Source organism: Crinia signifera, chromosome 5 (genome assembly GCF_055691185.1).
Source record: "Crinia signifera chromosome 5, ASM5569118v1, whole genome shotgun sequence".
Classification (NCBI taxonomy): domain Eukaryota; kingdom Metazoa; phylum Chordata; class Amphibia; order Anura; family Myobatrachidae; genus Crinia; species Crinia signifera.
The window spans coordinates 53,596,757-53,623,924 of NC_139221.1; the positions used below are offsets into that span (position 1 = coordinate 53,596,757).

Here is a 27,168-nt window from a genome sequence, read left to right on the forward strand (position 1 = left end):
ATGGCATCTTTGTACTCCTGGTAGCGAGCAGGCGTTATGTAACTCCTAGTCTCACAGACATACTTCATGTATAAATAGAACACCCACTACACCAGGACATGATAATACACTTGGATTATGCAGAAATATTTTTCAAGGACAAATCTTTCCCATCTGAAGGAGACGACAAAATCCCCAGGCCGCCCAGTCTCTGCTTCTGATACTATAACTACATCAACTCAGAAAAGTCACATTCTGCCAAAAATAATACATGTCAATAAACAATAGGTTATTTAGTGCGTCATTCTATAACTCGATATCTACGTCTCCGTTTATTTATAGCTGTAATATGAAATTCGCTAAAAGCTTTCATTGTGCATTAGTCTTTTAAAGCACTGCATTAAGGAGCTTACAGTCGTCCCTGGCACGGAAACCGCAAAGTAAAATAAAAAATCATTGATTTACCATAAGTCACTGACATGTGCGGAACAATGGATCTATTGTTACATTATTACCAACAGCAAGAGCGAAAAAATAACCAGCACTGTTATTTAATAATTGACACTTCTTGGGCACTATCCTACTTTTGTCAGGAGTAAAATATTAATGTGTAGGATATTTGAGCAGATAAAGTATGGCCAGAGCATATGCAGCGGCAGCACATTCATCCAACCCTGCACATTATATGTAATGCCTTCAGTGATTTATCATAGACATGCAGGCGCTCAGTGGTCAGTAGCTGCCAAAACAGAGGCGCAAAGAGATTGTCATCATTTCTCAGCCAATCGATTTATTGCAATCTCAATCCCATTAGCAATACAAAATAATTCCACATTCGATCTGGTTCTTATACATCTGCATTTAATGCGCATAAAGGTAACCACCACAATGCGTTGTAGAGCTTGGCCCGATTCTGGTTGGCTTGTTAGCGGTGTTAGTTCGCTGCTTTGCGAACAATGTAACGCCGTTCATACAAATGCCCGACCTCTGCTACTCTGCGAATTTCCCCGCAGCAATGCGAGTGGATGTTTTGAATAAACATCCATTCGCAGGCTTGCGTGCGGGCCCGAAAAATATTCGATGGTAGCCGAACATCGAATGATTGCTGTAGCGCTCGCAAATTTAACTCAGTCTCTGCTGACTTAGATTAGCAGCACCCCGCTCCAAGGACAGGGCGGGCAGCTGATATCCGGGGAAGTTAGCTGCCCGTCACAGGAAGGCAAGTGGCCGCCCCCTGGGGTTAAAGTACTGCTGGAACTCAATCTCATGCTAAGCGCAACGTTCTACTTTCAAGATATGACTTGCACCATCCAGTTATACTGTATTATGACTAGTTCTTCAGTCCTTAAGGCAGGAAAGAATCTTAGTCCGAGGATGATGGGCATTTAGGATGCTGTTGGTCAGAACACCGATGCCGGCATGTCCAGGCCATGCCACCCTGCGAATGCAAGTCTGAGGAAGGTCAAGCTGCAATCGCAGAGAAACATCGATGACTGATGACCACAATGTGCCTCTAGAGCTGCGATGCAACTCGGGTTTTTAGCAATAGCAAAGGCAGGCAGGCAGGTGGTATGCACCTCAGGGTACAGGGTCTCAGCACAACACTAAGGGGTAGATTTAATAACTGTCGATCATGGGAATATGCGCTATCCCTGTCAGATATGGCAGTGGATTGTGCTTCCCCTGATGTATGACAGCCACGATGCGGGTGTTGAAAGGGCGGCACTATGGGGGTGGAGGCTTTGTGCAGCTACGATATTTTATATTGTGTGCCGGGCTCCTACCTAATGTATGAAAGGTCAGCAGCACTGACCTTTCCGCCCCCTGCAACTATCGACTTTGACAGCAGGCTGAGATGCCCTATACCCACAGAAGGGATAGCGCTGTCCCTGCTTCTGACTGTGCTGGAGATCTCGCGTGAGTAGCCGGCCGGCCGGGGGGGAGGAGACAGTGTGTCAAAGTTAACTGATGCACTGTCAGCAGGAGGAGGCATCGCTGAAGGGGGGAGTTTGCAGGCAAGATGTTCATGCATCTTGTCAGTCTCCCCTCCTGCTCCGCCTCATTAATGAGGTGAAGTAGGAAGTGTTATAGCGGCGTGATAAGCGCCGCTAAAATAAATCTACCCCTTAGAAACCACATCAGTGTACTGAGAATACTGAGTAGGGAGAATTGGAAGGATTTCCATACCTGCCACAGGCAGAGAGAAAATGGGAGCAAACTTCTCCAGGCAGGATGTAAAACAAACAGGAAACAGAGTGGAGTAATCCACCGCACGACACACGAATGTCGACACTGTGATTGAATTGGCAATTGAAGACACAGACTCCTACAAGTGCTAGCAGTCCATCTATAATTAATCGCTACAAGTGTAAGAAGAGGAAGTTGTCCCACACTTGAATCTGATACCATTTATGATAGACGCAACACTGCACACATTCATAAAAAGAGACGTATAGAGCACACAATTAGTCCCCACACGTGCTGTTTTTAAACACGCACTTATCTTCACTTTGTTTGTCAATTATGTGTTCATTTTTATATTTCGCAAGTTTTTAGAACAAATAATTAAAAGTTAATTTTTACTGGCATTTAATTCTTATGGTGCACCACACCAAGACACACTTTCTCTTTCTTGTTTATTCTGTAAAACAAACAGCACTGGACAAATGTAACAGCCTCCAAGTCCGGCAGGCGTGCGGGTGCGGGGTGAACTTGAAGGAATTTTTTGAACGGGCACATTTATAAGGCAAAGCCACGCCTTGTAAGAGATTGCCCTTTTAAAAAAACTCACAGTTCGGAATCTATAGGATAATCAAAGCAGGATTATCTGCTCATTAAACACCCAAAAGCTACTTGTTTAGTTCCACCATGGAGTGCACACGTGTGTCACCAGGCTGAGTGCACGCATGACGCAAAATAACTAAATGCATGTGTCACTTTTGGGCCTAAATGCGCAGTGACACTGTGGGTCTAAATGCACGTGCGACACTGTGGAATTGAATGCACATTTACCACTAAATAGTGCGTAATGCCCTGGTCACTAAATAATGCGGACGTTGACCTACCACTTAAGTGGATTTTTAGTCCGAATGTCTTCAGGACACAAATGTATTGTTTACCGAGTCTTCTAATAATAACCTATTGTTTTTTATTTTTTATTATTTCTTTCTGTTGTATATTGATTACATTATATGATATTAAATCATCCTATTCTAACAATATGAATATATTGGTATTTTTCTGAATCCACTGGTTCAAATTCACATGCGCAATCTTTTCCTATAGTACTTTCCATGATTGCACATGTGTCATTGTGGGGCTGGATGCACGTGTGTCACTGTGGGGCTAAATGCTTGTGTGTCACTGTGGGGCTGGATGCACGTGTGCCACTGTGGGTCTGACTGCATGTATGCCACTGTGGGTCTGACTGCACGTGTGTCACTGTGGGGCTAAATGCTTGTGTGTCACTGTGGGGCTGGATGCACGTGTGCCACTGTGGGTCTGACTGCATGTGTGCCACTGTGGGTCTGACTGCACGTGTGTCACTGTGGGGCTAAATGCTTGTGTGTCAATGTGGGGCTCAGGGCCGGCGCCACCACTAGGCAAATCTAGGCATTTGCCTAGGGCGCCGGCCACTGGAGGGCGGCATTTTGCCCCCCTGTGCCGCGGGGGTACCTGTCCTGCGGCGCTGTGTATTTAAAGCTGGCGGCGGAGGCAGCGTGGGGTCCCTGCAGTCAATAAATAACGAGCGCTATCCGACGGGCTATGCGGAAGCGCTTCTGTTGTGAAAACACTGTCCGCACGCTGATTGGCTGAGATTCAGCCAATCAGCGTGCGCCATGCGGCCAGTGTTTTCACAACAGAAGCGCTTCCGCATAGCCCGGCGGATAGCGCTCGTTGACTGCAGGAACCCCTCTCTGCCACCGCCGCCAGCTTTAAATACACAGCGCCGCAGGACAGGTACCCCCCCCTCCCCCGGCACCGGGGCGCCCCCACCCCGACTCGCCTGGGGCGCTCCGGTGCCTTGCACCGGCCCTGGTGGGGCTGGATGCACGTGTGCCACTGTGGGTCTGACTGCATGTGTGTCACTGTGGGGCTGGTGTCCACCCCCAAACACTGACTTCCTGTCAGTCACATTGCGAGGAGATTGCACTTAGATCCAATAGCTATTTTTGCACTATTTTGGCTTGTGAATGCGTGCTACAATCCATACACATGTGCAATAATTCTCCAATCAAATGGATTGCGATTTCGCACGATAGCGATAAACTCTGCATCAGGCGATAAAACCGGTAAGTTTCTCTGTATCTTTACTGGCAGATTTGTGTAGTTCCTTCTTGTTTACTTATCACACGCGAGTGCCTGGAAACACCTGCAGCTCTATAAGCACCTTCATATTGATCAGCCTGTTCATGTTGGTGGTTTATTCAACTGTCAGAAATGACCTTCAAATCCAATGACATTTGTTACTTACCTTTTTCAAGCACTGTTCTTTACAGCATTTTAGTGGAGTCTGCCCCAACCAGTCAATATAAGACAAATGCCCTTTTCCTGCAGTAAAGGAGATCTACCATTAGCATGGTGGTCTTACCAGTGTAGATGCTGGCACTGGAAGCTGGGATGCCAAACTGTGACTCGATGAACTTGGGAATGAAGGTAATAAAAGCGGTGACAATGGCACTCTCAGCTGTATATGACAAACTCACAAAAAGGAATGTCATGTTGCTTAAAATTCTGATGGCTGCTCTTGGAAGGTCTAAAAATGACAAGAGATGAATTATAAACAATGAATGGAAAAAAAGAAAACAATATATGCTGGGTCCTTGAAATGAAGAGCATGTAATGGATTTCCTGCTAGAGATGTGTTACCCATGAAATGTCCATCGTTTGCCCTGCACTCGTACATTGCAAGTAAACTAAAGATTTAAAAATGTACTCAAATAACTCTCTACTGTATGTCCCTATCTAACTTGGAAAGAGATAAAGGGCCCCATTCATACCTGCAGGTTAACGCTGCCCCGCCGAATGCATGCCAAAGTGCATGGAAGTGCTTACATATCCGCTTGCATGCGTCCGCACAGAGGAAATGTCCCTGCAATGTCTCTGTGTGTGTGTACATGTGGTAGGGAATATAGATTGTAAGCTCCACTGGGGCAGGGACTGATGTGAATGTTCAAATATTCTCTGTACAGCGCTGAGCAATATGTGTGCGCTATATAAGAAACTGTTAATAAACAAATAAAAATAAATAAATGTCCTGCAACACAGGATGCAGTATGGCAGCTTTCTGTAAGTTATTGGGCCAGATGCACTAAGCTTCAAAAGTGATCAAATGGAAAGTGATAAACAACCAGCTCCTACCTGCCATTTCACAGACCGTGTTTGAAAAATGTCAGGCAGGAGCTGATTGGTTGTTTATCATTGTATCACTTTAGAAGCTAAGTGCATCTGGCCCATTGTCTGTCACTGCTTGGAGGGCGAGTGTGGGGAGCCGAGGGCCTTGATTCCTCAATACCAAATTTGGATCAGTAATGCGCCAGGTGGAGAGACGCCACCTGTTGTATTATCATATGAGTGCTATCGCTGCTGCTTCTATGTAATGCCCACTACGCTTTACCTCTAAACGTTCCTATTAGTTCCTGCTATTTGTCATTGAGCTATTACAGCAGAACATATTATTTTACCTCTAAAATTCTTCCCAAACCCTATGGATGGGCCAACACCAGTATCTACGGTTACTTTGTTACTGGATTTTTCCTTCATCACATCGTCGTCACTGGAAACGTCATACGAGTTACTCTTTTTTTTCTTCTTTTTTTTCTTGTGTCGAGGGGGTAGCTTTTTTGGGAAAGTAAACATTGGAAAAATGACAAGTAGCATCGCCAGAGCACAGAGCAGAAACCCGCTCCACCTGCAAGTAAGAACCAGAGCAGAACAAAGCTTGTTAGGGTGAGATCACATTAATGTGGAGACGAAGGGCCACATTAAGGGCATGGGCCTGGAGCTGAAAACAGATCAAAGGCTTATGTTAATAAGCAGAAGCGGTGTGACCAGGGATGTGTGCTTATGGCCAGTGGGTGTGGTTATGGCCAGTGTCATGTGGGTGTGCTCAGTGATATGTGGGTGTGGCCAATGTCATTGTCAGCCACATACATAAAAGCAGAAAAACTTTACAAAGGCAAATTTTATAAGGTAAATAGTGAAAAATACAAATGTTAATACTATAATCTATGGGCTGCTGGTCATCATTTTGCCATCCTAATTCTGGGCCAATTTTTATGTGGGGTCCTGGAGCTGAAGTCCCATCTGCCCCATTGTTAATCTGGCCCTGCTGAATGGAAGGGAGCAACAGAAGCACAAAGCTGCAAAATACGCACAGCAGACAAACATATTAAGCATAAGTAAATAGAAATTAAATAGAAATTAGCCTGGGCCAATATGCTCAACAGCCCACTGCAACATTACGGCAGCGGTCACACTGCAGAATTAAGAGAGGTGTATTAGATTACTATTTTTTACCTGTTATCACCATTGTTTTAATCATTATTATAAGTTATTTATATAGTGCACATGGCTGTGGATTATTGGACGGCAGTGTGGTCCATCAGAATATGATAATGGCCAGCGTTTCATGGGCGTTCCCATGAGAACGCTGGGTGTTCTCATGGTAATGGGCCTATGACGCGTGGGCGGGCAGCTGACATCACCGGATGTCAGCTGCCCGCCCACTTCCCTCAGAATGTGCACACAAATCTAAGGTTGCTCTAAGCAACCTTACATGTGCGTGCATGTTCCACATCATTCGATGGTCGTGGCCATCGAATGTTGTGGGTGTTCCCCCCGCAGGCTGCGAATGGCTGCTTATGTAAAACATTAATTCTCAGCCAGTGCGAACCTACGCGCCTTGCGAATGGTGGGCTGGCGTACCCACCATTCGCAAAGGCGGGGTTTGGTTCACTCGCAAGGATGCAAATTCGCATCCGAGCTACTCAACCAGAAAAACCCCCAAGTGTCTTTGTCAGGTTCGACTCATTCGACTCATGACCTCAAGACTGTGAGGCAGCAATGATAACCACTTTGCCAATCGTGTTGCTCCTATTTGTTAAATCTTAAATAAAAAAAAAAACAATGTTTTGTATGGAACTTATGTTAAATAATATATACTTTAGACTTTGAACATTTTATGGCTAGCTGCGAAAATAAGTTTGACTAGAAATTAAATTTGATGACTCAATGTGACCTAAAATTGTTGGTTCCTGCCAATGATGCTAGCTGCTGACTCACTGCTAGGGGAAGAGATAATGCAGCCTTTTTCGGTACTTCTTTACTTTCACGGCGCCACTCTAGATAGGACAGATAGGATACTAGATAGGATACGATTTGTATGCGATTTGACATAAGATATCGCATAAGATATAGGATAGGACAGATAGGATACTAGATAGGATACGATTTGTATGCGATTTGACATAAGATATCGCATAAGATATAGGATAAGATTTACTATCCATTTCATTACCCCACTATCCACTAGGGCGTGGAGTGAGAATAGAATAGTGTGGCGAGCGCAGCGAGCCACCGAGCCCGAAGCGTGGCGAGCGCAGCGAGCCCCGCGAGGGGACACGGATGTTGTTTGAAAGCAAGTCCCCAATATCGCATGCCATTTGCATGCAATTCCATAAAATACATTCCGTGTCCCCTCGCGGGGCTCGCTGCGCTCGCCACGCTTCGGGCTCGGTGGCTCGCTGCGCTCGCCACACTATTCTATTCTCACTCCACGCCCTAGTGGATAGTGGGGTAATGAAATGGATAGTAAATCTTATCCTATATCTTATGCGATATCTTATGTCAAATCGCATACAAATCGTATCCTATCCTATCTGTCCTATCTGTCCTATCTGTCCTATCTGTCCTATCTGTCCTATCTGTCCTATCTAGTGGCGCCGTGAAAGTAAAGAAGTACCCCTTTTTCTACTTGCCTGAAGAGATGCTGGTGTTACACAAATATAAGATGACAAGTTCCAGAGGAGATGGTTTTAAGTAGCTGATTTTTATTCTTAGCTACAGCAACTCAATAGTGCCCTTGCCAGTAGTTCGTCACTATTTATATAACGATGCTCAGCTGAAGCACCATATGAGCTGTTATCAGTGACAGAACAGCAGGGGTTGCATTGTTTGTATTTCACACAAGGCTGAGTACCTCAAAGGACCCTTGGCTGAGGCTAGCCCTCAGGTAACTGCTGTGGACCCTTCTATAAAAACTCATCCAATAACACACTATTATCTAATTATGTGCATTAACCCCTTCCCTGGCACTCCCGAGAATTTTTCGGGCTGTGCTAAAGTGCGCAGACTGGCAAACCCGGAAAATTCTCGGGATTGCCAATGCCTGCTCTCCCTCTTGCCGGGCAGCGCCCTTGAGCTGAGCGCTGACATCAGCGCTGGAATCAGCTTCAGCCGCTGCCTGGCACCTGCTGCCCGGCCCTGCCTCCTTCTCCCCGCTGTATGCGGCATGACCTTGCTAACGTCATGCCGCACAAAGCCGGGTTGCCGGGGGCAGGGCAGCAGCTGATGGAGTGGTCGGCGGTGCTGCCTGGCCCAGGGAAAAACAGTGGGGTTTTTTTTAGGGAGTGCTTTCAAAAAAAACTTGCCCAGTGGGAAGCGCTCCTTAAAAAAAAAAAAAGGAGATTATAGTTGGAAATAGAATTTTGCACAGTGCCCCATTGAGAGGGCGTGTCATACTCCACCCAAAGGGCATGTCTAGTTCCATATATGGAGAGATTGCGAAAAGAGATAGTGAAAGTGGCACCTAGAAGCGTGGGTGTGTACTGCTACATCTGAGAGGAATCTTGTAAATGACTTATATACAAATGTAGATGAGCCCCAAAGCAGTTAGCAAGAGCTGCTATACCTGGTAAAGTGCTAGGAAATGGCGCTGATGGTTCAATGTAAATGTATATGTCTCTTTTTTCCAGAAAACAGTGTAATGTGGGCTAGGTGAAATGAGGGAGATTGCTAGACTAATGAGGGAGAGAGGGAGATTGCTGCTATTTCAGGGAGTCTCCTGCAGAATGCAGGAGGGTAGGCAACTATGGGATATTTTTGAGCATACTGTCTAATGTCTATGCACATGTTGATAATGCTCCCGGGGGTCATTAGCAATATTCTCCACTGTCTGACAGAGGATATCGCTTGCAAGAGCTAAGAGGCAGCACGCGGGTCAGGCGCATGGAATGGTAAGCAGTGCTGTATGTGGGCGGTGTTACATGCTGGAAAATTGTTGGTTGCATGCCTGCTATACAGGGCCGGCGCCACCACTAGGCAAATCTAGGCATTTGCCTAGGGCGCCGGCCACTGGAGGGCGGTATTTCGCCCGCCCCCCTTGCCGCCCGGGTATATGTGCGTAAAAGCTGGCGGCGGCGGCAGCGGGGGGGGGTCCCTGCAGTCAATAAGAAATAACGAGCGCTATCCGCCGGGCTATGCGGAAGCGCTTCTGTTTTGGAAACACTGGCCGCACGCTGATAGGCTGAGATTCAGCCAATCAGCGTGCGCCGTGCGGCCAGTGTTTCCAAAACAGAAGCGCTTCCGCATAGCCCGGCGGATAGCGCTTGTTATTTCTTATTCACTGCAGGGACCCCCCGCTGCCACCGCCGCCACCAGCTTTACAGTGCCGCAGGACAGGTACCCGGGCGGCAAACACCGGGGCGCCCTCACCTCGACTTGCCTGGGGCGCTCTGGTGCCTTGCACCGGCCCTGCTGCTATATAATGTAGGATATATTATAAATGGACAATTGTAAGCATTATAATGTAACTAGTTCCCAGCGCGTCAAAGTGACGGAACAATATAATAGTTATGTCAGCACCAGCAGCACACATACTGTAATGGCTTATGCACATGTGTACAACATTGCTACTAGTGTAGTTATAGTAACCATAATACTAGTAAAGCAAACTGCACTGCTGCTACAGTTGGTTTAGTATTTAACCGTAGGTGAGCTTACCAGTTGCCGATAAAACGGGGGTCACTCTGTTCAATGTTGACAATGGTTCGGGGATCAACATAAAATCCAATAAGAACTCCTCCTAACAAATATCCTGCGGCAGGACCCAGGGCTCCCATGACGTACATGATTGCTGTGAAAATGCAAGACATATACACAGGGTAAGAGAATGCAAAACAGAAAATAAAGCATTATAATGAGATGTGAACTGATTCGCTCTCATGTTACTTGTGGGCTCAGTGCTTGCGCTTGAATCTCAGTTGTACACAATTTGTATTCAACGCCCATTTTCATGTAGTCTGGTGCAATTTTCCATGGGCGTATATAAAGACTCACCCCTTATACCCTTTGCACACCAGCCAAAATTCCCGGCTTGGCCCCAGGAACAACCCGCGACTAGCTCTGGTGTGAAAGGTTCCCAGGTCAAATTTCCTGGAAGATTAGCTGGGATTTCAACCCTGTTAGCTAGCAGGGTTGCTTCCGCGACCAGCTAGGGTTACTGGCTGGTGTGAAAGCTACTGACCCGGCTTCCTGTCACTGGCCGCCCAGTGATGCAACAGCAGCATCTCCGGATCTCAGGGCAGGTGGCGGGCAGCGAGGTCCAGGCAGCAGCGTCCTGCCAGTCTTTTCAAAATGTTTTTAAATATGGCAGCGCTTCCTGCCCTGCCACAAATAGTGCTACAAGCTCCCAGCCGCTGCTGCCCGGATACCTGCTGCCCGGACCCTACAATGCCACAGGCACCCTCCCAGCGCTGTCCCTCCCCCCTCACAACAGAAAATGCAGGGACTAGGCTGTTGTGAAAGGAGCCAGCCCGGGAATATCCCTGCTTGATCCCTGGACTGTATTCCTGGGTAAGTACCTGCATTTTCTGGTGTGAAAGGGTATAAGTATTGCAGTGTGCACAGGCACTAAAAACAAGCAAACCGTATCAGTCCTAGCACATTCAGCTGCACAAAGGAAGGAGTTTATAGCCCTTTAAGGGTCTTTATTTAACACTAGCTGACCCGCCCGGCGTTGCCCGGGAAAACCTTGAATTGTTTTTTTTTATTCCAAAATTGCTGTAAAATGTCATCTTATTCTGTGCCAGAGGCCAAAGATTGTAATTTATTAAAACCGCCACCATAATGTTAGAATGTGTTTGCATTGATACTCAATGCCAGCAATGAAATCAGGTGTGGTGTTGTTTGTAATGCACCACTCTTGATAGCTTGTGTGTGTTGATGAATTCCACATCCACTCCTGAGAGTGTGTTTGTGTGTGTTGTACTGTTTTTGTGTGTGTTGTAGTATATGTGGGTGTGTGTACTGTGTGTGGTGTGTTGTGTGTATCTGTCCAATGTGTAAGTGTGTGACGTGCGCTATGTATACAGTATATATGTGTGTGCAGTGGGCGAAGTGGAAATTCAGAAGTGGGGGTACGGGAAATTGAAGGCTGAGTGTAGTGTACCATAACATATGCCCCTTATACACATTATGCAAAACAGTAGTAGACCCCCTTACACTTGCCCCTTAAACACTATGCCACGTGGAAAGAGCCAAATTTCCCCTTATGCGACACAGAATGAGCAAAAAAAAGTTCACATGGAATGAGCCAAAATTCACATTATACCACCCGGATTGAGCCAAAATTCATGTTATGCCAAACTGAAAGAGCCAAAATTCACATTATGCTACATAAACTGAGCCAAAATTCAAGTTCTGCAACATGGATTGAGGCAAAATTCCCATCATGCCACCCGGATTGAGCCCAATTTCACATCGTGCCACCCGTATTGAGCCCAAATTCACATCATGCCTCCCAGATTGAGCCCAAATTCACATTATGCCACATTGAAAGAGACAAAATTCACTTTATGCCACACGGATTGAGCAAAATTCACATTGTGCCACCCAGATTTAGCCAAAATTCACATTATGCCACATGGCAGGGCGAAACATGGACAGAGACGGTGGTGTGACACAGGGACAGAGATAGCGGGGTGATGCAGGGACAGAGATGGTGGAGTGACGCAGGGACATGCACCCCTATGTCACACTACATGTTACATTCTTCCCACCTGCTACCAGTCACATTCATCTGACCCGCCTCCTGTTTACATCAATGGGGGAAGCCCAACCTCCGGACCGCAGCGTCCTGCGGTCAGTATGGAGGCTGGGCGGGGGTCGCACACAGCCTCCGCTGCTGTCTGCTGTACTCTGCAGACAGCAGAGGTAGGGAGGAGGTGAATAGATGCATATGTGCGGCATTCATTCACCTAGCGGACGTGGCCTGGGGTAGTGCACGAGGGCTGGGGGCAGCCCAGCAGCTTACCTCTGTAAAGCGCTGCGTAATATGTGTGCACTATATAAGAAACTGTTAATAAAAAAATAAAATGTACACACCGGTACTTAGGACACTATCTATGCAATAGAGGTTTACCCATTTAGCTGGAGACATACATTGCAAAATGAAACATACTGTATTGTAGGGTGACAATGTTGACTATTAAGAACATTTAAGGAAAGGCTAAGAGGTACAATTGAAGGAAGAAGAAACAAAGAAGGGGAGGAGTACCAATGATGAACCACTAAACATCCAAAAGGTAAGTACATTGGGTTACATACCGAAAACAGAAGCATGTTAAAGAATTACAAAGAAGGTGCTTTTTAAATTTAAAGTATTTCAATGTTTGGTTTTCAGAAATCCTGTCATAAAATTTTTTTTAATTGTAAGATCACTACAGAAAAGGCTTGTTAGGATGAGGACAAGGCCTAATTGTATACCAAAGAATTATGATCACACTATCTATGAAAAATGACATTAGGTTTTTCTGGAAGGTGTAGACCTAGGCTAGGCTTCACCTATAACAGTCACATCTGAGGGGGTGAATAAGGTCCACCCCAACTCTGGTGCCACCAGGTCTTATGTGGTACAAAGGTCTGGAATTCCCTGGAGGTAGGCAAGAGCAGAGCTAGCTAAAGGACTCCCTGCAAAAAGAAATAACTAAATAACAAGCGACCTCGCCGCAAACAACCAAATAACAAGTGACCTCTTCACCAAATAACTAAATGACCAGCGACCTCGTCGCACACAACCAAAGAACCAGCGACCTCGTTGCAGACACGAGAATGTGCTTCGAACAACCTCAGGGGATATAAACCCCATAATACATAAGACAAATACACCACGCCAAAATACATAGTAAGGCAAATGACTGGTGGCAGCAGCACAAGAAGGCATGCAGCAATAGCTAACAAAAGCTATCAACGGCGTTTGGTGTCAGGCCAGGCTTCCTTAAAAACAAGCCTCTGGCCAATCCAGAGAAGCCCAGCAGACCAGTCTCCCATGTCCCTAATTCGAACACCTGCTGCTAGGCATGCTAGTTGCGATGTCTTGCTTGCCTAGCAACATCCAGTACGCTAGCCTCGCTGCCCGGCGTCTTCCGGTTGCTAGGCAACCAGCTTGCAGGAAGACAGGCAGTGAAAGTGATGCGCCGTGCCGTGCCTATTGCCTGGCAACAACCAGGACCCTGCATGCCACTGCGCCACCCCGCCACAGCCCTCAGGCGCTTGCTAGATCCCGGGGACCCTATCTATCTCAATGGTGTAGACTTTCACATATGAATTCACACCAGCCACAGACTACTTTACATAAAATATAAGCAAACTAATTGTTTCTAAATAAGAACAGCATAGTTTGAAGTCTAGTGTGAAGTCCATGTTGTTAACATTACTGATGGAAAATTCTCTAAGAATATTTTTTATTACAGTGGAACATCAACAGTGTCAACATGCCACGTCCTTCGGGAGCAGTGAAATCACTAGGCCCAGATAATTACTAGTTGGGTAAATTTGCAGCATCACAGAACAAAACTGTGCTCTAGACAAAACTAAAGGCCCATACACACTGGGTGATTTTGAGTTAAAAGCAGCTCACTTTTGTCATTTGAGCTGCTTTCAGCTCAAAAGCCGCCCAGTGTGTACGGGCGAGCGGTGAGCGCTGATGTGCACTGCCTCATCATCGCTGGCCAGCAATGGGGTAGAGGCTTTCCATAGCGTCCTGCTATGGAAAGTCATCCACCCCCTGTGAAAATTCGCTGGCCAGGGGAAAACTTGCTCAGTGTGTATGCACTGTGTGATTTTGAGCCCAGTAATTCTCCCCATCAATGCTGTACATAAACGCTGGACAAAATTGCTCAGTGTGTATGGTCCTTAATATTTCCTACAAAAGACATTGGGCCAGATTTAACAAAGAGTGATATTCTCGTTACTAACCTTAATGGTGTTCCAGTCAATAAGCTCCTTTTTTGTGTTTTTGAAAAATGACAGCTAGGGGTTGATTGCTTGGAGCACCATTTAAAAATTATAAAAATAGTGAGAATAAAAATATCACTTGTTGATAAATCTGCCCTATTGCTTGGATCTTAACTACTTTAATATCTTTGTTGCTCTTAATTCTGAATGCAGACAGATCCAGCAATTTCTAGAATATTGCAGGAAGCACTGGTGTATCTATAATGGGAGCATCCATTCGGCGTCTCAGGCCTCTAGGGAAAATAAAACCAACTCTTCTAATATTTTGCTTTTCTGTGACTTTTACCAGACCATTTATTTACTTTAAAATGTTATCAGTTCATTCTCCCAAAATTATTGAGGCATATTACGATAAGTAGAGATGTGTAGTTGGGTTCACTAGAAATTCAAATTAACCAGAAGTTTGAGGATCCAAAGTGATCCAAAACTGGGTCTGGATTCCCAGAAGAGATGCGATTCAAGTCAAGTCCCGGTTTAGAGCTTCCCAAGGTTTGGTATTTGGATTTTAAATCCAAATTTCATCAATTTTCAAGAGACATCACTGAGGCATTAGGTAAGGTACAGTGCTGTGCAAAATAATGATGCTTCTCAAATATAGGATTATAATAATAATAATAATAACAACAACAACAACAACAACAACAGGAAGCACAGCACCATAAAGAGGTTATTATAAACCATAGACAGGCTATTATAAATCTATTTGTGCTTTCAAACCAAGTCATTGTGGTCATTTGTAGACAACTTCCCACCAATGAGAAACTAGAAAACATTGATGTCCAAAAGGGCAGTTTTATATCTGTTCTTGGTAGATATATTTTATATAAAGCTAATATGATATAGAAATGTGCCTGAATAAGGAAACGCCAAATGGGAATAAACCAGATGACGATTTAGCCCATGTTCCAGGTGGTGGTTAGAATGAAGAACGTTCAGCTTATGCTACAGGCAAGAATTAAGTTTACAATACCACAAAAGATTCTGAGAAATCCCAAAGCACTATCACCGATGATTTTTCCTTTTCTCATTGGATACAATGTAACCCAAAAACAGAGAGAAAAGAAATATAGTGTAATACCATTAACACATTATAACATAGATAACCAAGGTATGGTGTTTTTAAGACTCTTATTTTACTCTTATTAGACTCTTATTATAGACTCAAGCCTTTGATATAGTTTTCACCTATCGATCACTCTTATCCTTGCTTGCCCAAAGTGTGAAGGTAGCACTCAAAGGGATGAGAGAGTTATTATGGTGCAATACGTCTTTAATAAAAAATAAAATACAAGATAAAATGACAACAGAGATAGGGTCATTGGACTCTCACCATCACTGATTCCAATGGATTTCTCAGAATCTTTTGTGGTATTGTATGTCTGTGATTGAAGTGGTCCTTCAATAATCTGTTGAATTGTCCCTCAGCTGCTTTCCAGCGCATGATTGATATATTAGTTTGAAACTTAGTTTTTTTAAAGAATTAAGTTTAATTCCATTCAAACACTTATAAATATCATTAAAACTGTTTTCACATCTACAAGAGTGAAGATCAGCTCATTTCTTTTAGAGTCCCCTTAGACACATGTACTAATGCACAGATCCCATGACCACAGAGCTCTCATAACTACAGACTACTTGTGTAGCTACTTGATTTGGCATCTGAGAATGAAACGTGATCTGCCCCAGAAGGGTTTGTCATTCTCTCCAGCATTCCCGGGAGCAGTCACAATGACATTTTCAAAATACCACCAGTGGCTGAGCTTTATACTGGCTCTCATCAGCCTGAATAAGTAAGTGTCTGCTATTAGTGCTCGGCACTGCTAAGAGAATATGGTAACAATTTGTGAAGCTCATAGAAAAATAAAATCTATATTATAGAAATATGTCACATCCCATTCTCCCGTGTTTATGGTCCTCCTCCCGACTCCACAGAGTCCATGGAAGGGTTCCAGCCTAGACCACACTACCTCTGCTACCTTGACTTGATTAAGTCGGGTAACATTTAATATACCAATATCTGAAACATGTGTGGCAAATAAAGGGACTTAGGGGGTTATTCTAGTTCACTCTTTCTGACAAATTCCTTCTTAGATGGACACAACCATGTGCACTGCAGGTGGGGCAGATGTAACATGTGCAGAGAGAGTTAGATTAGGGTGGGGTTTTACTTCAAAGTGAGATCTATATTGCAGTGTAAAAATAAAGCAGCCAGTATTTAATCTGCACAGAAACAAAATAACTCACCCAAATCTAATTCTCTCTGCACATTTTACATCTGCCCCCCTGCAGTGCACATGGTTTTGTCCATCTAAGAAGGATTTTGTCAGAAAGAGTGAACTAGAATAAGGCCCTTAATGAGCTTGTGTCCACATGAATTGCCCCCATAGTCTCCCAAATTATACAGAACAATCAGAACATGAATATGTATCGTATTATAACCGTTTGTGTGCCTTTAGGACTAAGGTTGGCAATTTCTGATATAAACAGTACTTGGATTTCTACTAATAAGTACAAATGTTGCCTACACTACAGTATTTCAGGTTATCCTAGGGACGTGGCTTGTCCATGCAGAGTACATATTATAAAGAAATGGAGAAAAAAAAAAGTCAAAGCCAAAAACATTGAGTAAGGAAATTTTACCCAGGACATAATGCACGGTGCGTCTTTTCCCACATCCAAAAACAATGAAAAGAAAATAAAGATCTAACTTCTCACTTCATTTTCACCTCTTTTCACCACAAAGTCATTCTAGCTGACTTCTAGGCTGTCTCCCCAGTACCAGAGTTATAAAGCAGGCGGACTTGGACACAATGATTACCGCTGGGTCACCGACACTCGTGAAGTGCCAACAGCCTTCAGAAGACTTGACTACTAGGGATGTCCCGGAAAAATAGGCAAGTATGCACCGAGTTATAAACAAATGGATGTATAAATATTTTTAAGAGTTGAGTGTTAAATGGAAAAAGATTTTGATAATGATTGAGAATACTTACAGGGGAGACAGTTCCATCTAAAGACAAAATGCAACAAACCTCACACGGCTGCTTCAACTCAAGTCGGATTACATAAAGCATGCAAAAAGGTCTCTAAGTATCATCTACAGCAGTGGTCAGGGAACAGGGCTAAATTACCCCAAATGGGGGTACAAATGAAATTCCTGGGGTAATAGATGGTCACGCTGCCGAGAGACAGCTGTGTCTCGGCAGTGCAACTGTCCATTACCCCCAGCAATTTAATTTCATTGCATATAGAATCTATATATAGGAATCTACATATAGAATCTATATATAGATTCTATATGCATGCCTGGCTTTGTGTGTTACAGTACTGTACAAGGCCGTGACGCAGTGCAGTGCGTCAGACCCTTGTGTGTAACATGCGCTTGCGTGATGCCCCAGGCCCCGCCTCCAAGTCCGCCCACTTCTTTAGTAGAGTCGACTAGTTGCAGCGACATCTCGGCAGCACGCAGTCTGTTCGGCAGTTTCTTTGCCTGGTTACAGGCTCCTGTCAGGGTATACCCATCTCTAGTCTAGGGGGAAAACATTTGCACAGACCATCACTATATCATCTTGTAATACTGACACTAATAGTTATATGGACATCACATTATCGATGGCTATACCACACACAGCCTGGCGCCCATTGATGATGATGATGATTACCATGTATGGCTGTATGTGTGTACCACACGCAGCCATACATGGTAATCATCATCATCGGCTGCCAGGCTGTGTACCGTGCTAGCAGGATATATCATACATTTCTGGGGGTACAGTATGTATTACAATTATATGATTTCTTTCCTTTCAGGTCAAGGGGGTAACGTTGGCATATCTAAATATATTTTGGGGTAAAAGGTTAAATGTTCCCTGACCCCCTGATCTACAGTATAGTACACATTCTTAACACATTTTATTTTTGTATTTTGTAATATAGAATTTGTCTACGCACATTTCCTGAATCTCGCCCACACATGCCTAAACTGCTGGTTTTCACATAAACACATTTTGTAGCAAAGCAATACATTGAATACTGCATCCTTCTACAAATACATCGGCGAATAGTGGCATTCGGGAGGAGGAGCCACAGGATGTCAACACAGACACTGTGTGGCTTCATCTGACAGTCCGGCTTGATTCCGGTATCGGTTTATTTTTTGGGCAAGTCCCTGCATGTGGGGGAGGCTTGCTGGGACTCATGGTTCCACAGCAATATACAACAGTGTTAATCTATTTTTTTCACTTTAATCAGCCCTGTGGCCACCGCTCAAGGGCCACCGGGGACAGCCCCAGGCTTTAACCTGGGTAGGGAAATTCTGGAGGGGGGTCCCTTTCACTGGTGGGTGTCCCCACTCCCCCAGGACCCCTGCCCAGGCTGACCGGTCAGGGGGTTATTGTTTGGCCGGGGGGACTTGTATAAAACGTCTCCCTCCGACTGTGGCATTACCCTGTTGGATGGTTGGGTCTGGTGCAGGTTCTTAAAATACGGGGGACCCCATCTCATTTTGTCCCCCGTATTTTGTGAACTAGGACCGGCCTTACTGTAGTTACAGTATGTTGATATTGTTATTATTTTATCCAGCCAGTGGGCCATTATGTTTGTACTTTTATTAAATATGTTTTTTGCATTTACGTTTACCAATGAGCTATTTTCCCTGCAGCCACAAGATATGACCTTCCTACAGTTTGGTCTTTTAAGCCAGGTTCTAAAGAATTGGAGATCGATATGTTAACCCCTTCCCGACATTTGACGTACATTTACGTCATGGTCGGGAAGCACTTCCCGACACATGGCGTAAATGTACGTCATGGATTTAAACTGTCACCGCGTCTATAGACGCGGTGACAGTTTCAACATGTCTGCTGTCCCTGACAGCAGACATGTCCGTGCATGCCCCGGGGGGGCTGCGATGCCGCCCCCCCGTCGGCGATCGCTGTGATTGGCTGTTCAGTGTGAACAGCCATTCACAGCGTTTTCCTGTGTCACCGGCGAATAACGTTCGCCGGTGACACGGGATCAGAGGTGATTGGTGCTGTAAAGTACAGCACCAATCACCGCGGGGTGTAAGGGTGACACTGGTGTCACCCCACCTCACCCCGCCCGCCCCCAAAGGCCGTGATTGGTCCGTCGGACCGACGGACCAATCACAGCCAAGGAGGGAGATTTAAACTAACGGTGACTGCACTGCAGACGCCATTCCGGTCTGGAAAGCGTGCAGTGCGGTCACCGTACCCCCCTGCCGCCATACTGACCAGAAATACTTGCTGCAATACTTACCTGATCGCTGCTGATTGCTTCCTGGATCCTGTGCAATAATTGTGCCATACTGTGATATTGTGCTGCTGCACTGTATTAGTATTAGCTAGATAGATAGAGAGATAGATAGAGATAGATAGAGAGAGATAGAGAGAGAGAGATAGAGAGAGAGAGATAGAGAGAGATAGAGAGAGATAGAGAGAGATAGAGAGAGATAGAGAGAGAGATAGTGTCAGAGAGTGCTATATTTTGTGCTGCTGCAGTGTGATATAGTTATAGATAGAGAGAGAGAGATAGAGAGAGAGAGATAGAGAGAGAGGCCTACTGACAGAGTGCTATATTTTGTGCTGCTGCAGTGTGATAGTTATAGAGAGATAGAGAGAGATAGAGAGAGAGAGATAGAGAGAGATAGAGAGAGATAGTGACAGATTGTGCTATATATTTTTTATATAACTGACTGCTGCCCCCTCCTTTTGTGCTGATCAGTATAAATTAACTGATCAGTAACTTTTTGGGGGCGCAGGTTTTTTTTTATATATAGATATACCTGTGAGTGCTGCTGCTGCAGTGTCATAGAGTGTTAGATAGTGTTAGATAGTGAGAGATAGAGAGATAGAGAGAGATAGTGATAGAGAGTGCTAAATTTTGTGTCTGCTGTCCCCGCCTTTTGTGCTGATCACTATATCTGAGGTGATCAGCAACTTTTTTGGGGGTACAGAGGTTTTTTTTTTTTTATATATACCTGTCAGTTGCACCAAAGGTTGTGCACCTGCTGCACCTCACTGGTAATCAGTGTCGCATCACTGATCACCTTTTTTTTTTGTGTGTGTGCTGTGGGGTATTTTTTAAATTTTTTTTTTTACACACACTGTGATTTTGTGGGTGTCCTGTGGCCGCTGTGCGCTGATCAGTGACGTACATCACTGATCATCTCTTTCGGCACAGGGTTGATCTATTTTTTTTTTTTTTTTTGATCAAATTCCTGTTGCCTTTGAGCGCTGTTCAGTGACAGACGTTACTGACCAACATCTGTGCTCAATTTTTGGCGCAGGACCTTTTTTTTTTTAACCCCTTCCTTTTTTTTTTTTTTAACCCCTTCATTTTTTTTTTTTTTTATTGGTATAAAGTATTTTTTTTTTTTTCTGCACCACATACACACTACACACTACATACCCCCCGGATTGAAATAAAGTTTGTGCCCCCCCCTACACTATACACGTGTTGAAACATTTCACTACCGGTAACACAAAAATAAAAATGGCATCCCAAATGTCCTCCCAAATGTCCTCCCAAATGTCCTCCCAATCATCCAGGAGAATGTATTCAGTGGAGGAGGCATATGCCATGCTTGCTTCTGACTCTGACACAGCCAGTGATGCAAGCGGGGAATTTGAAGGATTTGCCTTAAGCTCCTCTTCCTCCTCTGCTGATGAGGGACCCCCTCAAAGACGCCCCCGTAGATCAGCTGAGATTCCCCCCCCAATAATTGATCTAGTATGGACCCCACCACCAGACAATTTTGAGCCCCAGGTTCCTGAGTTTTTGGCCATGCCAGGAATCCAATTTGATTCCACAGGTCTCAGAGAAATTGACTTTTTCAAATTATTTTTCTCTGATGATTTTATAAATTTAATGGTGGACCAAACTAATTTATATGCCCAGCAGTTTATTGCTCAAAACCCCACGTCATCATTTGCTAGGTGGACCCCTGTAGATGCAGTAGAGATGATGACGTTTTGGGGTCTGGTGTTTCATATGGGCATAGTAAAAAAGCCAGAAATTAGGCAATATTGGAGTACAGATGTTCTGTACAGTACTCCATTTTACCGTATGGCCATGCCCCGGACTCGATTTGAGACAATTCTTAAATTCATACATTACACCGATAATGCACAGTGCCCACCCAGAGATGATCCCACCTTTGACCGGCTATTCAAAGTCAGGCCGGTCATTGATCATTTCAGTGCCAAATTTGAAGAGGTGTACATCCCTGAAAAATTTATTTGTATCGACGAGTCCCTTATACATTTTAAAGGAAGGGTTAAATTCCGCCAGTACCTTCCCAGTAAGAGGGCAAGGTATGGCATAAAAATGTATAAACTGTGTGAAAGCACCTCAGGGTACACCCACAGGTTTAGGGTTTATGAAGGGAAGGATTCAAGAATTCAACCGCCAGAATGCCCCCCCTCCCTCGTAGGTGTTAGTGGGAAAATTGTCTGGGATTTAGTGCACCCCTTCCTGGATAAAGGTTATCACCTCTATGTGGATAACTTTTACACTAGCATCCCCCTGTTTAAGGCCCTTGGTTCAAGAGGTACAGCAGCTTGCGGTACTGTGCGCAAGAACCAAAGAGGCCTCCCAAAAACGCACATTGCCCAAGTAATGAGAAGGGGTGAAAGCAGGGGAATATGCACCGAAAATATGTTGTTGGTCAAATATAAGGACAAGAGGGATGTCCTTATACTGACAACAATTCACGGAGACAGTACCACCTCCGTCCCTGTACGAGGTACCAGTACCCACACCTCAAAACCTAATTGTATCCTGGATTACAATAGGTACATGGGCGGAGTGGATCTTTCAGATCAGGTACTGAAGCCGTACAGTGCCCTGCGGAAAACAAAAATCTGGTACAAGAAGGTGGCCGTGTATATCATCCAGATGGCACTGTATAACGCTTACGTGCTATTCCGTTCTACCGGCCAGAGGGGGACATTTATGCACTTTCAAGAGGAAGTCATAAAGGGCCTAATATTTGGGAACCAGCAGGCAGAGGGCCCCAGTACTTCTAGTACTGGCCCCCGTATTGTACCAGGGCAGCATTTTCCTGATGAAATCCCCTCCACTGGAAAAAAGGGCAGGACACAAAAAAGGTGCAAAGTTTGCTATAAAAAGGGAATAAGAAAGCAAACTATTTTCCAGTGTGACACTTGCCCCGACAAACCCGGCCTATGTATAAAGGAGTGTTTTAAATTATACCACACATCTATGGAATATTAGGTTCATAATTTCACCGTGCTTCGGGGGTCTTGCTAATGCCACATAGCACCCACCATTCATTCCACCAGAATCTGAGCCGCAAAATCCAAAAATCACTCCTTCCCTTCTGAGTCCTGCCATGCACCCAACTGGTATTTTTTGGTCACATGTGAGGCATTGCCGTACTCGGGAGATATTGGGGCACAGATTTTGGGGTGCTTTTTCTCCTTCATACCTTCTGAAAATGAAAAATTTTGAGCCAGAACTGCATTTTTGTGTAAAAAATGTAATTTTTCTTTTTCACTGCCCACTTGTATCAAAATTGGTGAAACCCCTGGGGGTTTTAAATGTACACTATACCCCTAGATGAATTCCCTGAGGGGTGTAGTTTTCAAAATGGGGTGACTTGTGGGGGGGTTCCACTGTATTGGTGCTTGGGGGGTCTTGCTAATGCGACATAGCACCCACCAAAATTCCACCAGAATTTGTGCTGCAAACTCCAAATATCACTCCTTCCCTTCTGAGTCCTGCCACTTTTTGGTCACACATGAGGCATTGCCGTACTCGGGAGAAATTGGGGCACAGATTTTGGGGTGCTTTGTCTCCTTCATTCCTTGTGAAAATGAAATATTTTGAGCCAGAACTGCATTTTTGTGTAAAAAAATGTAATTTTTCATTTTCACTGCCCACTTGTATCAAAATTGGTGAAACCCCTGGGGGTTTGAAATGTACACTATACCCCTAGATGAATTCCCTGAGGGGTGTAGTTTGCAAAATGGGGTGACTTGTGGGGGGGTTCCACTGTATTGGTGCAACATAGCACCCACCATTCATTCCACCAGAATCTGTGCTGCAAAATCCAAAAATCACTCCTTCCCTTCTGAGTCCTGCCATGCACCCAACTGGTATTTTTTGGTCACATGTGAGGCATTGCCGTACTCGGGAGAAATTGGGGCACAGATTTTGGGGTGCTTTTTCTCCTTCATACCTTCTGAAAATGAAAAATTTTGAGCCAGAACTGCATTTTTGTGTAAAAAATGTAATTTTTCTTTTTCACTGCCCACTTGTATCAAAATTGGTGAAACCCCTGGGGGTTTTAAATGTACACTATACCCCTAGATGAATTCCCTGAGGGGTGTAGTTTGCAAAATGGGGTCACTTGTGGGGGGGTTCTACTGTATTGGTGCTTGGGGGGTCTTGCTAATGCGACATAGCACCCACCAAAATTCCACCAGAATCTGAGCTGCAAAATCCAAAAATCACTCCTTCCCTTTTGAGTCCTGCCATGCACCCAACTGGTATTTTTTGGTCACATGTGAGGCATTGCCGTACTCGGGAGAAATTGGGGCACAGATTTTGGGGTGCTTTTTCTCCTTCATACCTTCTGAAAATGAAAAATTTTGAGCCAGAACTGCATTTTTGTATAAAAAATGTAATTTTTCATGTTCACTGCCCACTTGTATCAAAATTGGTGAAACCCCTGGGGGTTTGAAATGTACACTATACCCCTAGATGAATTCCCTGAGGGGTGTAGTTTGCAAAATGGGGTGACTTGTGGGGGGGTTCCACTGTATTGGTGCTTGGGGGGTCTTGCTAATGCGACATAGCACCCACCAAAATTCCACCAGAATCTGAGCCACAAAATCCAAAAATCACTCCTTCCGTTCTGAGTCCTGCCATGCACCCAACTGGTATTTTTTGGTCACATGTGAGGCATTGCCGTACTCGGAAGAAATTGGGGCACATATTTTGGGGTGCTTTTTCTCCTTCATACCTTCTGAAAATGAAAAATTGTGAGCCAGAACTGCATTTTTGTGTAAAAAAATGTAATTTTTCATTTTCACTGCCCACTTGTATCAAAATTGGTGAAACCCCTGGGGGTTTGAAATGTACACTATACCCCTAGATGAATTCCCTGAGGGGTGTACTTTGCAAAATGGGGTGACTTGTGGGGGGGTTCCACTGTATTGGTGCTTGGGGGGTCTTGCTAATGCGACATAGCACCCACCAAAATTCCACCAGAATCTGAGCTGCAAAATCCAAAAATCACTCCTTCCCTTCTGAGTCCTGCCATGCACCCAACTGGTATTTTTTGGTCACATGTGAGGCATTGCCGTACTCGGGAGAAATTGGGGCACAGATTTTGGGGTGCTTTTTCTCCTTCATACCTTCTGAAAATGAAAAATTTTGAGCCAGAACTGCATTTTTGTGTAAAAAATGTAATTTTTCTTTTTCACTGCCCACTTGTATCAAAATTGGTGAAACCCCTGGGGGTTTTAAATGTACACTATACCCCTAGATGAATTCCCTGAGGGGTGTAGTTTTCAAAATGGGGTGACTTGTGGGGGGGTTCCACTGTATTGGTGCTTGGGGGGTCTTGCTAATGCGACATAGCACACACCAAAATTCCACCAGAATCTGAGCCGCAAAATCCAAAAATCACTCCTTCCGTTCTGAGTCCTGCCATGCACCCAACTGGTATTTTTTGGTCACATGTGAGGCATTGCCGTACTCGGAAGAAATTGGGGCACATATTTTGGGGTGCTTTTTCTCCTTCATACCTTCTGAAAATGAAAAATTGTGAGCCAGAACTGCATTTTTGTGTAAAAAAATGTAATTTTTCATTTTCACTGCCCACTTGTATCAAAATTGGTGAAACCCCTGGGGGTTTGAAATGTACACTATACCCCTAGATGAATTCCCTGAGGGGTGTACTTTGCAAAATGGGGTGACTTGTGGGGGGGTTCCACTGTATTGGTGCAACATAGCACCCACCATTCATTCCACCAGAATCTGTGCTGCAAAATCCAAAAATCACTCCTTCCCTTCTGAGTCCTGCCATGCACCCAACTGGTATTTTTTGGTCACATGTGAGGCATTGCCGTACTCGGGAGAAATTGGGGCACAGATTTTGGGGTGCTTTTTCTCCTTCATACCTTCTGAAAATGAAAAATTTTGAGCCAGAACTGCATTTTTGTGTAAAAAAATGTAATTTTTCATTTTCACTGCCCACTTGTATCAAAATTGGTGAAACCCCTGGGGGTTTGAAATGTACACTATACCCCTAGATGAATTCCCTGAGGGGTGTAGTTTGCAAAATGGGGTGACTTGTGGGGGGGTTCCACTGTATTGGTGCTTGGGGGGTCTTGCTAATGCGACATAGCACCCACCAAAATTCCACCAGAATCTGAGCTGCAAAATCCAAAAATCACTCCTTCCCTTTTGAGTCCTGCCATGCACCCAACTGGTATTTTTTGGTCACATGTGAGGCATTGCTGTACTCGGGAGAAATTGGGGCACAGATTTTGGGGTGCTTTGTCTCCTTCATACCTTCTGAAAATGACAAATTTGGAGCCAGAACTGCATTTTTGTGTAAAAAAAATAATTTTTCATTTTCACTGCCCAGTTGTACCACAATTGGTGAAACCCCTGCGGGTTTGAAATGTACACTATACCCCTAGCTGAATTCCCTGAGGGGTGTAGTTTGCAAAATGGGGTCACTTGTGGGGGGGTTCCTAACTTTTAGCATGTTATGGTGCCTAGAAACCTACATGGTGCCTAAAAAATAATCTCATAAAAAGGAGGCTCCAAAATCAAGTAGGTGCTCCTTCTATTATGAAGCCTGTGGTTTGGTCACCGTGCACACTAGGGCCACATATAGGATATTTATGAAAACAAAAGAATTGGGGGAATCAATTTTTAGTCACATTTCTCTAGTAAAATGTACTGTGTTCCTTAGAAAAATGTATTAAAATTGCAAATCTGCAAAAAAAAAGAAATTTTGAAATTTCACCTACACTTTGTTTTAATTCCTGTGAAACACCTAAAGGGTTAACAAACTTCCAAAATGCTGTTTTGAATACTGTGAGGGGTGCAGTTTTTGAAATGGCATAATTTATGGGGGTGTCTCACATACAAGTCCCTCAAAGTCACATCAGAACTGAACTGGTCCCTAAAAAAATCAGTGTTTGAAATTTTCTTGAAAATTTGAGAATTTGCTATTCATATTGTAAGCCTCCTAGTGTCCCAAAAAATTAAAAGGAAGTTGAAATAATGATGTCAACATAAAGTAGACATATGGTCTATGTTAGTTATTCACTATTTTGAGTGGTAAGATTATTTGTCTCACAAGCAGAAAATTTAACATTTTGCAAATCGCTAAATTTTCCATTTTTTCACGATATTTTGGTATTTTTCACAAAAAAACACAGACTGTATCGACGAAAATTTACCACTAACTTGAAGTACAATGTGTCACGAAAAAACAATCTCAAAATCACTGGGATAAGTAAAAGCAAAAAAAAGTTATCCCCACTTAAGTGAGACATGTCAGAATTGAAAAAAAGGGCTCTGTCAGGAAGGCAAAAACAGGCTCTGTCAGGAAGGGGTTAAGAGATAATGTGTTATAACAAATGGATGTCAAGGAAGAGCATAAGAAATCTGATATTTTACATCCTAAGACTAGTGCCAAAAATAAAAATAAGTAGCAGAGAATATACGATTTGTACAAATTATACCACTGGAAGAGTGCTTGCAAATTCAATATGGTCAGGTATTACATTTAGCAGGAAACAAATGTAATGATGATTATTATTTTCAACTTGAATTAAGTAAATACTTTATCAGAATAATTTCAGCAGGGTGAGGGGCAAACAAACT

The 27,168-nt window shown here is 44.2% G+C and overlaps 1 protein-coding gene across 2 annotated transcripts in view; it reads right to left on the reverse strand.

Moving 5' to 3' along the window:
- The window catches only part of SLCO5A1 (solute carrier organic anion transporter family member 5A1), a 76,559-nt gene that overhangs the window by 36,432 nt on the left and 12,959 nt on the right, over positions 1 to 27,168 (reverse strand). The window contains exons 3-5 of one of the 2 annotated variants that reach the window (XM_083187228.1): positions 9,982 to 10,114; positions 5,664 to 5,890; positions 4,571 to 4,735 (exon numbers count right to left, since the gene is read on the reverse strand). In XM_083187228.1, the coding sequence (XP_083043354.1) occupies positions 4,571 to 4,735; positions 5,664 to 5,890; positions 9,982 to 10,114 (525 nt within the window). The remainder of the gene's footprint in view (positions 1 to 4,570; positions 4,736 to 5,663; positions 5,891 to 9,981; positions 10,115 to 27,168) is intronic. The other variant, XM_083187229.1, reaches the window with a different exon arrangement.